This window comes from Plodia interpunctella, chromosome 24, assembly GCF_027563975.2.
Source record: "Plodia interpunctella isolate USDA-ARS_2022_Savannah chromosome 24, ilPloInte3.2, whole genome shotgun sequence".
Taxonomy (NCBI): Eukaryota; Metazoa; Arthropoda; class Insecta; order Lepidoptera; family Pyralidae; genus Plodia; species Plodia interpunctella.
In genome coordinates, this window is record NC_071317.1 from 2,149,515 (window position 1) to 2,163,013 (window position 13,499).

Consider the following 13,499-nt stretch of genomic DNA (forward strand, 5'->3'; position numbering starts at 1 on the left):
AACTTCTTTATTTGTTGCTGCCAGGGTTCGCATAAACAAGACATTTTCCGGCGTTCGGAAGTTCTAAGTATATATGTATTGTTACAGGTACATATATTACATCCAGATGAGATATAGTAGGTTCCGTATACCCTATTCAGAATGCCAGTGTTATCTAGATCATAAGCTGTTTTATATAATCGTTGTGTATTTTGTATTTTTCGTTCATTTCATTATATCATCAAGACATTCAAATGAACGAAAAATACAAAATACTTACAGCGAATGTTTTTCACTCAACAAGAACGGTTGTAATTTTTGCACGATTCTTGCTGCATATTTTGACGGTAAAATATTTTCCTTGTTGTGAATTGTAATATTCATTTCGTAACAGGTATGAAAAGTGTTGTTTTATTAAAGCGTAAAGTACGTAGTTATGATATAATAATATATTCTTTATTATTGTGTTATTTTAAATATACATCAGGTAATTTGTTCCTAAAAACTTGATAAAGTCGTATACTATTAAAAATCTTCGGTGATATACTACAATACAATGAAGAAACTACACTTAATGGTCCACACTAAGCACTAAAACTTGTAGCGCGAGTCCACAAACACAGAAACGGGCAAACACATTCCAAACTGTAGACAAATATTTAATCACAGGTACAATTATTGGGCCGCACTGGTATTCGAACCTAGGACCCAGATAGAGGAACCACTACGCTGTGGAGATCGTCAATATGTAATGTATATCTAAAACACTCGATATGCGCGTCATAGTTTTGCGAGCTTGGTCGATACGAGTACAATACCGTGCGTCTCATAGCAGCTCCACACTGTCGCCGAACTCAGACACATGCCGACGTGAATGCGTGAACATTGCGTAGTTAGTCTTCAGTGTTTTTATTTAATGGAATTAGAAACCAGCAATGTATACCAAATCCGCCAAAGTTGCGGAGTGCGGAGACAGTGCGGAGCCGGAATAAAACGCCTTGACGTCCTCTGTGGCTTAATGGCCATGTTGAACTGCTACACTGGAGGTCCCGGGTTCGATCCCCAGTCAGGTCAATGTAAATCGATATATATATATATACTTAATAAGTTTTTTATTTTATTTCCTTTCACAAAAAGTTACAATTTCATTTGACGAATTAAGTAGGTAGCAGAAAAGCCGTTATGTGTTTTGTAAAGTTATAGAATGTCGTTGAGTTAGTACACAAGTTTCGAACTTACTTTGTGGCTAATTCGATCTGTGTGATTTGTCCTTATATATTTATAGTTTATATATTAAAGCAAGAGAATTTATAGCACAATTTGCGATGTCATAATTGTACCTCTTAGAATTACAATTCAAAATGTTCAATGAATTCAACGGTTAACTTGTAAATGGGATAATTTTGTTTACATCACGTCTCCCAATAAACAACGTTGGATTAACATAAACACACTATATCGGGAAAGTCTACAGCATTCTACGTATATTAATTAAACTTTGTATTGTATTGTATTGTGTTGTGTACTTGAAAATCAACATGTTAAGACGATTACGAGTGTGGAACCTCAGAGAGAAACATTGTTCACCGAAAGTACTAATTTTATATCTCAAATTACTTAAAGTTTATAAATATATGTTCTTATTCTAATTGTGTCAATCAGAACCGAATTTACCGAACATATCTAGATTTTGAGAAAAGAAAAAATAATATTTCGATGAAATGTGCATTCGGTGAAGAGTGTTTCTGTGAATTGTAAAAAACACCCCGGTGATTACTCCAAGTACATTAGCGCTATCTCACATTTTTACGAATTCCTTTTATTTATTAGCGAAAAAAAAATTGAAAAGAATATTTTAACAAAGTACGCCACATTAGATAAATAATTTTAGTAGAGGTATTATAGTTTTAATAGAAGGTATTATAATAATGTGGTCACAGTAGACTAATAGGAATGTTTTGGCAATCGTTTTGAGCCGTTATCATTTCGGTTAAAACTAGACGCAGCTGGTCGAAGTTAGCTAGATCTAAGTGTACCCTGCTTATTTATCCTTATCCTCACATATTATAAAACAAAGTCCTCTGCCGCGTCTGTCTGTCTGTTCGCGATAAACTCAAAAACTACTGCACGTATTTTCATGCCGTTTTCACCAATATGTGTGGTTCCTGAGAAAGGTTTAGGTGTACATAATTTAAAATGTTTTTCCCCGAGCAAATTCGGGACGGGCAGCTAGTTCATAATAAAGTATCTTCGGCTAGGTTAGGTTTAGCGATTATCATCCCGACTAGACCTCCATAATGGCAGTACCTAGTTCTAGCCGCACTTCGGGGTTTAGCCATACTTAACGTAGATATAAAAGAAAAATAGAAGACACAAAGATATCTTCCCTTTTTATCTACCATCTCCCTAGCGTAACAATCCGATACATAAATCTTTATTTAAGTCGAACAATACTAACTTTCGCTAACTTTACCTAAATCAATACAAAGTTTTGTATCGGATTTGAAGTACAGTTGACATTAGATGAAATCACTCTATGCAGACTCTATTGCGGTCGTAATAGAGGCGAATTTGAGATGCTGGGTAGGGGTGTGTCGTTCACCGTGTACCAGTGAGTTAGCCCTTTAACTGAGTTATCAAATCAAGCTATGGATAATATGATTAGGGAATGGGGATCAGATTATTGTGTAGCACTTTAAAGCCAGCTTGTCGCCGAACTCAGACAGATGCCGACGCGAATTCACGACATTCATTGTTATCATTGACAACGTTCTTTTTCACACTGATGGGAGGCTGGAATGCCGGCTTCACAAGTCGTCGATCAATTAGCTAAACTTCGGTGGATTCGGTATATATTACTGCTTTTTCATTGCGGTATAAAAACACTCGTACTAACTACACAATGTTCACGCATTCGTGTTGGCATGTGTTCGAGTTCGGCGACAGCGTGGAGCTGGCTTTAAAGTGCTAATAATAATAATATCAACATTCTCCAAAGGGCCTCTACGTGTTGGATCCATATCCCCACGCAAGCCTCTCAAAGGACCGGACTTATTGCCGTGAATCCCAAAAGGAGATATAATAATATACCAAAAGGAGATACAAATAATAATAATAATAGCAGGCAGGACTCTTTGCAATAGCCCATTCTCAGTCCATCCAAATTTCATTCTATAGACCAGTACTTCTATCCATTATTCTGCAATAGTTCACACTCCCGCCGAGACCTGCTCATGGGCATATCATTTTATTGGTATATCCGCGAGCGGGTTTTGGCGGGAGACCTACACAACATCAAAACTCTCCAAAGGGCCTCTACGTGTTGGATCCATATCCCCACGCAAGCTTCTCAAAGGACCGGACTTAGTGCCGTGAATTTATAAAAGGAGATACATAATAATAATAATTAAAAGACACAAAGATATCTTCCCTTTTTATTGGTGAAACCCAAAAGGAGATACAAATAATAATAATAATTTAGCAATAGAAATTAAAACACAATGGCGTGCAGTAATCGTTAAAACCATCCCTATAATAATTTCGTCCACTGGTGTCATACCCACATCCTTACACACAAGTCTCAATATATTAGATATACCTACATCCATTAACTTACACCCTACTGCAAAAAGCGGTTATACTAAACACATGTCGTATAGTTCGCAAATTTCTTTCTTCAGACTTTCAATTTCTTTTTTCTTTTCAGTTGGTTACGTTTGGCCACAAGCACGCGTATCCAATCAAACTCCTCAAAATTAATTTTGAGTGACATATAAAAATACAAATAATAATAATAAACGTCATCCTTGTCAGTCTTGCCTTATGAAACCAGTTTCGACCAGCGACCTTTCTTGCCGGCGACCCATCTTGCTTTCGGATGACCTATATTCGGCTTACTGTTTCTGGGCCACCAATACCCTACTCCACCTGTCGTCATATCGCCTTGCTAGGTATATTACAACGAAACTCTCACGAACATTGCGTCGTTTGTATAAGAGCTTTTATTCACAACAATGAAAAGCGAGCGGTGTATGGTGAATTCGCCAAAGTTCGGCGAACTGTTCTGCGATAATGTATAGCCGTCATTAGACTTTAACTGACAGTTACGTTACATGTATAGACGAGTGGAATTTATATTATAATAGTGACAAGTGGCTAGCCAATAGCTTATGAAAATATTCTCTACTTTCTAGTTTTTTCTCTTGTTTGACTATTACAAACTGCGCGGGAGATACCGAGCTGACGCATTCTGTTTTTCTTTACGTTGCAGACCAGCATTGAAGTACCCACCCTGAATAATTCCAGGGTTTCTAAAAAGACAAAAGAAAAATGTATCTAACTTAATAATAATAAATCTTTATTTCAGATCATGCCCATATAGTGGTCATAAATTGAATCCAGATAAATTACAAATTATAAATTACTTAATACTTAAGTCATAAAAATTAATTATACAAAATAAATAGATTTCAAGAGAATTCAATTTCCATGTCTTGGCTACAATTAGCTTATTTTTCGGTGGATATATTTACATATTTCCAAAATTAGCTTAGCTTAGATCACTGAGCTTAGTGCTTAATTACTTTAGCTTGTGATGTACGTTCCGTTTTAAAATAAAATTTATTAAGTTTTTTTTTCAATATTGTGTTTGACATTTCCTGTGCGCCAAGTTAATTAACGACATTGGTGGCTCGGATACGGGTTTACGCTAAGTATCTGCCCAAATAGCCAGGCGCAAACCCAATTAATAGTTAGGTTGGCGAGAACAGAAACTGGGCGTAAACCCATCTGTGGTCGCACGCGATCAGTGGGACGCATAATATTTGGGCCAATTTAATTAATTTGACGATAAGGAAATTATTATTGCCGGGCACAGTTTGAATATTCCACGCTACTAAATATATAATGTTAACGATCCGGCGTGGCTTCGCACTAGGTCGACAAACATTCGGGAATAAACTGTCTAAATACTAGTTGTTCGCCGCGAACATAGACCTCGCGAATACATTTTTTTTTACAAAATTGTGAATATTTCTTAAAACACTTAACCGTTATTGATGCCTCACGAACTTAAAAATTCCATTGGCAGATACCTTTTAAATTTCAACAAACAAACATACATACATACAAAAAATGTATTTTTGCCCCAAGTAGAATTTGAGACCTCGCTCGCTTCGCTCGGTCAATCATTCTTTCGGTATTCCGAAGTATTTCTTGGAGCCACTAAAATTGATGCTCTAGGATATCAGTTAGGTACGCAAATTATAGAAATGGGAGACGACCGAAATATATACATTTCACACGATACGTCAAATAGGCTAGGGTTTACCAGGGTCATGTTCTTAGGCATCTACTCGTATATGATATAATCTCATGCAATATGATAATAATGGGTTAAATGTCGCTGAAAAGGGAAAGGTCGGAAAAGGAAGAAAATTTCGACTTCGGAACATATGGACCGTATATGGACCAAGATAGCGAGCTCGGATGAGCTATTCCACTAAAAACAAAAGGGACTTTTAGTATACTAATAGCTAAGTCCAAAGTTAAGAGTTTCAGTGAAGAACGCTGAAAAGAAAAGCGTTTTTTAAATAACCGTGAAAACTGTATCAAAATCCGTTGCGTGGTTCAAAAGAAGGAATTATGATTTTAGGGTGGTGAAGGCAGTGACAGTTTAGGCCTAATTTTCGTTGACGACGGATCATATATGATTCAAACCATGGATTTAGTAAGTACTTACGGAGTACCTACTAATTCCATGATTCAAACACAACCTCTAACATAGTTTATAAAGAATTTTTTAAATACACACGAAAATTTCGGGATAAAATTTTCACAAATCTTTGTTAAAATCCGAAAAGGTTGGTTTGACATAACTAAGTTACAGACATCCTCGCTTTATTCGTATTTATAATTCCTTGGAGTCATAGAGTCCACCAGCAATACCATAAAGGTAATACTAACTTACTCTCCCTTCGTTTATGATTAGTAAAATATGATTATTCATCGACGACTAAAACACATGTCATATTAACAATCAAAATTCAAAATCCGATTGAAATCAATACACGTAACGCGAAAAAATTCTACTGAATCATGGCAATATAATTTACAATCCGTATTCCAATAAAATAATTAAAAAATATATTAACACGCCGAAGTTTACTGCATCAATTCTTTTCCGCGCCATGTACTGAGTTGAAAACAGACAGAATGAAGTGCCGGAAAGCCTGCAAGCCGTGCAAAATCTGCCTTCAACCGTGCTCCAAGAGGACTGCCTTCCAGTGCGAAGGCAAATGTAGACAATGGGTCCACTTCAAGTGTATGGCGCACCCTACCAAAGGAAGACTGCGGGACATGAGGGCAGGGATTCTGAAGGTCTACTGCCCGTGCCCAGACTGCAAGGCGAACAATATATCAAAAGAATTCTACGTCGACACAAACGAATGCTTCCTTTGCGCAAAGACTGGCTGCCCCGCGAAACGCGGGCCGGTTTGCGGCAACTCAGCTTGTCCCGGCAATAGGCTGGAAACATTATGTGATATGGAAGGCAGGTGTAATGAAAATACATCACCTAACAGCTGCAGGCCTGTGCTCGGATGTGAAACAACAACGAAGCTCAATTCACAAAAAACACCCATACCAACCGGTGCGACATGCTGCGCTCCGGCCTGTCCAGATCCGCAAGTCATTGCTCCAACTATTTACATCAATACTGCCGCCACGTGTCCAGATATGCGTTCGAATTTGTGCCCCGAACCGCGTCCCAGTTCGTGTCAATTGCCATCACCATGTAGCGTACCATCCAAATGTAAAAAACCATCAAAACCATGTAAAATAATACCTTCAAGGCTTTGTAAAAAGGCGTCACCTTGTAACTCACCGTCACCTTGTAAAATCCCGTCACCTTGTAAAATATCTTCTAAACCTTATAAAAAGAAACCCACGCCCTGTAAAACTATCCACAAGAACAAAAATTGTTCACAAAACCCGTCCTGTAATGTAGACCTTGAAGACGTATGCTATACCGTTGGACAATTGACTAGCCAAGTAGGAAAACTGTTGACCAAGTTGAAATGCAATATGTGAATGTCAAAATGAGTAACATTAATAAAGCTTAGTAAATAGAGTTTGTTTGAATTACATTTTAAAAAGATTGTACAGTGGACCAATTTTTATTTATTTATTTATATACACAACATATGTAACAGTGTAAATTAAAACTTATACGTATTCAATTATAGGTGAAACTAAGTACGAAAATAATACTTATTTCTATAGATTTTTTCAAGCACTCTGAATCTGAATGACGTTGTAATAGAAGCGAAGTGTGATAAAAGATATGGAAATCGATTAAATACATGACGTATTTAACCGTGGTACACTTTATAGATAGACGGACAGACAAAAATATCCAAAATATCCAAACCGGACGCATATAGGTCTAGACGGAACAATAACGGCTAAACCTTGGATCCAACCGAAGATAAGCTGGCTTCACCTAGGTGTGACCTACTGAGTCCACCGTTCTTCTGGATTTAGCCGAACATATCTGTATTTAAACTATTTCTGTACATAGGAGAAATTAACTATCAACAAAAGTTTAAAAAATATATTGTTTGTATGTTTGTTCACGCATCACATAAAAGTTACTAGGTGGTATTTAATGCAATTCACAGTTGTATAGCGGATGGTCTAACTTAAAATCTAGTATAGTCTTCATCGCGATACGTTTCTTACAACCCGAAATATTGACAGATAAGTTATAAGCGAACGGCGAAGGCAAGGCAGACGGAGCCGCGGGCAAAAGCTAATTCATTATGCATTTTTGCATAGAGGTTCATGCATGCGTAACGTGCGGTCGACTGTATTAGATATATTTTTATGATCATGGCATAAACTTCATTAGTGTCTAGAGATCATTCAAAAGTCATTATATTTTTTATGAAAAGAACTCAGCTGAAAAGGCGTTACACTTGCGTGCAAAAAGAATAAAATGTTGAGGGATCATTAACGTTCTCTTTTATACATTTCTTCGCTCGCCAGTGTACAAGAATGGAGTAGGTACTTCTATAATAAAATTTGGTAAGGTTAAATTCACACGGTTAAAACGTTTTGACGCTTTAATAGCCACAGCTTTTATAATAATATATTTATAATTATAATAAAAGCTGTGGCTGATATTTATTTATTGTTATTTAAGTACATGTGCATCCTATTACAGTATTTATAAAAGGAAGAAAAGAAAAAAATCTTATAACAATATCACATTAAAAAGAAACATAATAAAAACATTTTTAATACAAGCAAGTAGACTCACATTCGTCTTTCTCGCAAAACCGCAAACTACTCCTGACAAGCATCTTAGATCCAGGTTTGAGGTTAGGCCTTCGTCATTCGTCTTCAGTCGTTTTTGAGTTTGTCGCGGTCAGGAAAGGACTTTGTTTTATAATATGTATTTATTCATAAATGGACCCCGAGCTTCAGGACATCGTTAGCGAAAATGAAAATGAGTTTATGAAAGCTGTTTTTGTCTATCAGCTGCGCTTTTTATAAAGAGAACAATCCTATTCTAGGGCGGGATCCACACATATCCAAACAAATAACCATAATAAATAACATTTTCAAAATATGCGGGCTTCATCTACGTATTTTTGTAAGTATTTTTTCCGGAGGTTGACTGTATGAAGCCACTTTTATCTTCAACACAAAGGACTGACGATGGGTATACAATAAGGTCTGTACTTCGTAACACATGCCCGATTACATTCTCAGTAAGGGCGCGTTTCGCGTTTCCATTGTTCTGTTGCGCTGCGTCGTCCACCGTAATGTTGACGTCCGTCGACGGATCAACGCACGTAGAAATTGTATGAAACCATATAATTGGCAGGTACTACGGAGTCCCTACTATTCCATATCTGAAGCATAGATTTAGAAAGGGGGCGCCGTAGATGGACTGCGTTTAAACTGAGTCGTATTGCTTTATCTAATCTCTGCATACCAATTTTGACGACCTCGGTGGCGCAGTGGTAAAGTGCTTGCCTCTGAACCGAGAGGTCCCGGGTTCTATTGCCGGTCGAGTCACGATAAAAATGATATACTTCTGATTGGCCCGGGTCTTGGATGTTTATCTACATATGTATTTGTTATAAAATATAGTATCGTTGAGTTAGTATCCCATAACACAAGTCTCGAACTTGTTTTGTGGCTAGCTCAATCTGTGTGATTTGTCGTAATATATTTATTTATTTTATTTATTAATTTTAATGCCAATAATTAATGTGTTAGAGCAAGACAACACTACTCGTAGCTGCTCAAGCAGGTCTTGAAACACTGCGCGTCAGCAGCAGGCAACAGCCATATTTGTTTGTTAGGTACTAACTATACTTATTTATTAATTACGCGTTGTGTATGAAGTTTCTCGACGTACGATAATGCATGTCAGTGTCAAACCCTATAGAAAACAACGGAGCAATGGGAACACGCTCTTACATAAAAGATAACCTGCTTACATAAGTTTTCTGTCGACACATACAATAGAAGCAGGTATTCTTTTCCCATGCATCATTTGAGTTCAAAGTCAGGTACTTTCAATGTATTCAACAATATCTTTGGTTCAGTAATATTTTTATGCTAATCCGACAGATATAAAAACATTTCTTACTAGGTGTTAGCCACAAATATAACCGGGGGAACTGGTCAGCTCGATCTTTTATTAAAAGTTTTTTTTTTTGTTTGGTTAATTATACATATATATATATAAGTATATATATTTTCCTTTCATCAGCACTTGATCACAATCATAATATGTTTCAGTATACCTTTTGACCATGTACTTTATTGTGTACTTATATGTTATATTACTGATAAAAAATTATACATAAATTTATATTTAAAAAATGGTAAGCCCTTCTGGCATAATAGGGACCAACACTGAATGAGTTTCTTTCGGCATTTCTTCTCAGCAGTGGTCGTTCCGAAATGCTAGTAGTTTGTAGCTTTGGTAAACATCATTTAATTTAGAATATGACGTAAAAAAAGGTGAAGGCCTAATTTCTGAATAAATGATTTGATTTTGATTTTGATATAAGAAATGTTCTTATATCTGTCGGATTAGCATAAAAATATTACTGAACCAAAGAGATACTTTCAATGTATTGAACAATCTCTTTGGTTCAGTAATATTTTTATGCTAACACGACAGATATAAGAACATGTCTTATATCTGTGGCTAACACCTAGTTTGCTTAAAAAGTTGTTTGTTTAAGCAATATTGGTATACTTTTTAACTACCCGTATAAATCGATTTTTAAATAATAAATCTATTTTTTAAATAATAATGTAAATAATTTATTATTGTTTATTTTTAAAAATTCACGGCACGTAATTAGTCTGGTATTATTACTATTATCATCTTTAACTGAAACTCCATAACAATGCATTATGTATACACTGGTGAAGCACCCAGGATCGGCTTCCAACGAGGGAACTCCTTAACGGCTCACTGAACGGACATGTTTTTTTGTTACGCGTTGAATGCAAATAGATATGTAAGCTTTTGCGACAAAAATGTAGGGTGGCTCTAGCTTTATTCAAGGGCGGAAACCACACGCCAAGATTAGTGGATAAGAATATTTTGAACACGCACGTGACACATTTTATGATATTAAATAAGTTTTGTTTAATTTCAACTCGGAGACGTTTGAGAGAACCACGAAATATTAGAGGTAGTTATAGTTCTTAGTAGAGTTTACTTAACTTTTAAAGCCGCAGCTTGGATGTAATAATAATAACTGTAATGATACCCAAAGACAACAACGACCTTGGAAATCCCGCTAAATACAGACCCATTACATGTCTACAAACCCTATATAAAATTATAACATCCTGCATAACCGAACTTATGTACACACACATCACTAATAACAACATACTAGCAGAACAACAAAAAGGTTGTCGTAAATACTGCCAGGGCTGCAAAGAACAACTAGTAATAGACTCTGTAGTATTATCACAAGTTCAGAAATCCAAGTCAGATCTTTTCACCACATATATCGATTATAAGAAAGCTTACGACTCAGTCCCACATTCTTGGTTAGTACAGGTCTTAGAAATCTATAAAATTAATCCTATTGTAATAAATTTTCTAAAAAGTGCAATGACTACATGGACAACTAGACTCAAACTTACAGTAGGTATTGAAACAGTAGAATCCAACACAATAAAAATACAAAGAGGAATATTTCAAGGGGACGCTCTCAGCCCCTTGTGGTTCTGCCTTGCCCTGAATCCACTTTCAAATATGTTAAATTCTAGCTCACTTGGATACACTTTACCACTTATAGATACAACGACAAACGGACAGACTACTTATACAATCAACCACCTCCTGTATATGGATGATATAAAACTATACGCCAATTCAGAAGATCACTTAAATCAGTTAATTAATATAGTTGAACAGTTTAGTAATGACATAAAAATGGAATTTGGGTTAGACAAATGTAAAATAAATTCAGTAAAAGAGGGTAAGAGTCATCAACACTATTATACAATGCAATCCGGACAACAGATCGAACCTTTAGACGAACATGCAACATATAAGTACCTAGGATTTAACCAAGCATTGCAAATACAGCATAAAGAGACTAAATTAAAGTTAATACAACAATTCCGACACCGATTAAACATCATTCTTAGATCACATCTATACGCAAAAAACACCGTAAAAGCAATTAACACCTACGCCATCCCTCTACTTACATATTCTTTCGGGATAATATATTGGAGTAAATCCGAACTGAAAAATGTACAACGCATTATCAACACCACTATGACAAAACATCGGAAGCATCACCCTAGGTCATGTATACAAAGATTAATTTTACCGAGAAAAGAAGGGGGAAGAGGTCTCATAGACATAGTAAATCTACATAACAAACAAATAAAGAACCTAAGGCATTACTTTTTCAGCAGAAGAGAAACATCAGAGCTCCATAAATCAATAGTACACAATGACAAAAAGCTGACACCACTTAATCTTTGTGATCAAACAACACAAGCCAACGAATCACTAACTGACAATAAAACAAAAATCTCAGATTGGGCTCAAAAATCTCTACATGGAAGACATCGCCAAGACCTATGCCATCCACATGTCGACAAAGAGGCGTCGAACGCGTGGCTAAGTCGAGGCGAACTCTTCCCGGAGACGGAGGGCTTCATGCTGGCCATTCAAGATCAGGTCATTGAGACTAGAAATTACCAAAAATACATAATAAAAAACTTAGTATCTGATATCTGTAGAAGATGTAATAGTTCATCTGAAACCATCCAGCACATTACAGGTGCATGCAAATCCATAGCCCAGACTGACTACAAACATAGACATGACCAAGTAGCGAATATCATACACCAAAACCTTGCTCTACAATGTAACTTTATAGAATCAATACAGCCCTACTATAAATATATACCTCAAACAGTACTAGAAAATAATACAAACAAACTATATTTTGACAGAGCCATCCTTACCGACCGAACAATACATTACAACCGACCTGATATAACGCTTATAAATAAATCTGATAAAACTGCTTTTCTCATAGACATCGCCGTACCAAACACACATAACCTGCAAAATACCATAGCTGAAAAACTTTCCAAATATATCGAACTAAAAGATGAAATTACTAGAATCTGGCATCTCAAAAAAGTAACAATAATTCCAATAGTCCTCTCATCTACTGGCGTTATCCCGAAGCAACTACATCAATCACTAAGAACATTAAATCTAGCACCACATACCTACAACCTATTACAAAAAGCTGTCATATTAAACACCTGTCGCCTAGTTAGAAAATTCTTGCAAACAGACACTCATTCTTCCATAAACACATTTGTCACACAGACACCCATCCCTCAGCAATCACACCGTCTGCCTAATACTCACCTCGATAATACACTCCTCTATCAAGTCATGCAAAATTCTAGCTCCAGCAGAAGAGAAGAAGTGATCCAAATTAACGATATTGATGCCCTCCCTGATAGCCACTTGGCTTAGGCCCGTGCTATCAGTATACCGGTTTATCGGAAACCGAGAAAAGAAAAGAAATATAAATAATAATAATAATAATAATAATATATCTTTATTAGACTCTGATGTTAATTTAGGCATTGTCTCTATTTTGAAAATGTGTGATCTAATAAAGTTCCTGGCATATGCGTATTTTCCATTCAAACTAGGTATCTTATCCAACACTTTTAAAAATTGCACAGAATACAAAAACATGTACAATCAACAACACACATCGATCTACACAAATTTATTACAAACTAGCCCATATTACCGCGGCATAAAAATCTTGCGGGTAACTTAATATGCGTTCGATTATATATTATCTATTATTTATAATGTTCACCATCCGTCTAAATAGATTGTGGTATTGTATTGATATTGGATTGGTGTCAGATTTTTTCAAGTCGGTAAATAATAGCAATAAAAGGTTGGGGGGCTTTGA

At 36.1% G+C, this 13,499-nt stretch overlaps 2 protein-coding genes across 2 annotated transcripts in view; both read left to right on the forward strand.

Annotated features, from left to right (window-relative positions):
* The window catches only part of LOC128680542 (probable G-protein coupled receptor No18), a 40,225-nt gene that overhangs the window by 13,460 nt on the left and 13,266 nt on the right, over nucleotides 1–13,499 (forward strand). The window lies entirely within an intron of this gene.
* On the forward strand, nucleotides 6,193–7,068 carry LOC128680297 (keratin-associated protein 16-1-like). The gene has a single exon (XM_053763343.1). It carries the CDS (start codon nucleotides 6,193–6,195, stop codon nucleotides 7,066–7,068), a length of 876 nt encoding a protein of 291 aa, XP_053619318.1.

Bases quoted from the DNA above. Each gene is read 5' to 3' on its own strand.
- LOC128680297 (XM_053763343.1), top strand. From the start codon at position 6,193: ATGAAGTGCCGGAAAGCCTGCAAGCCGTGCAAAATCTGCCTTCAACCG.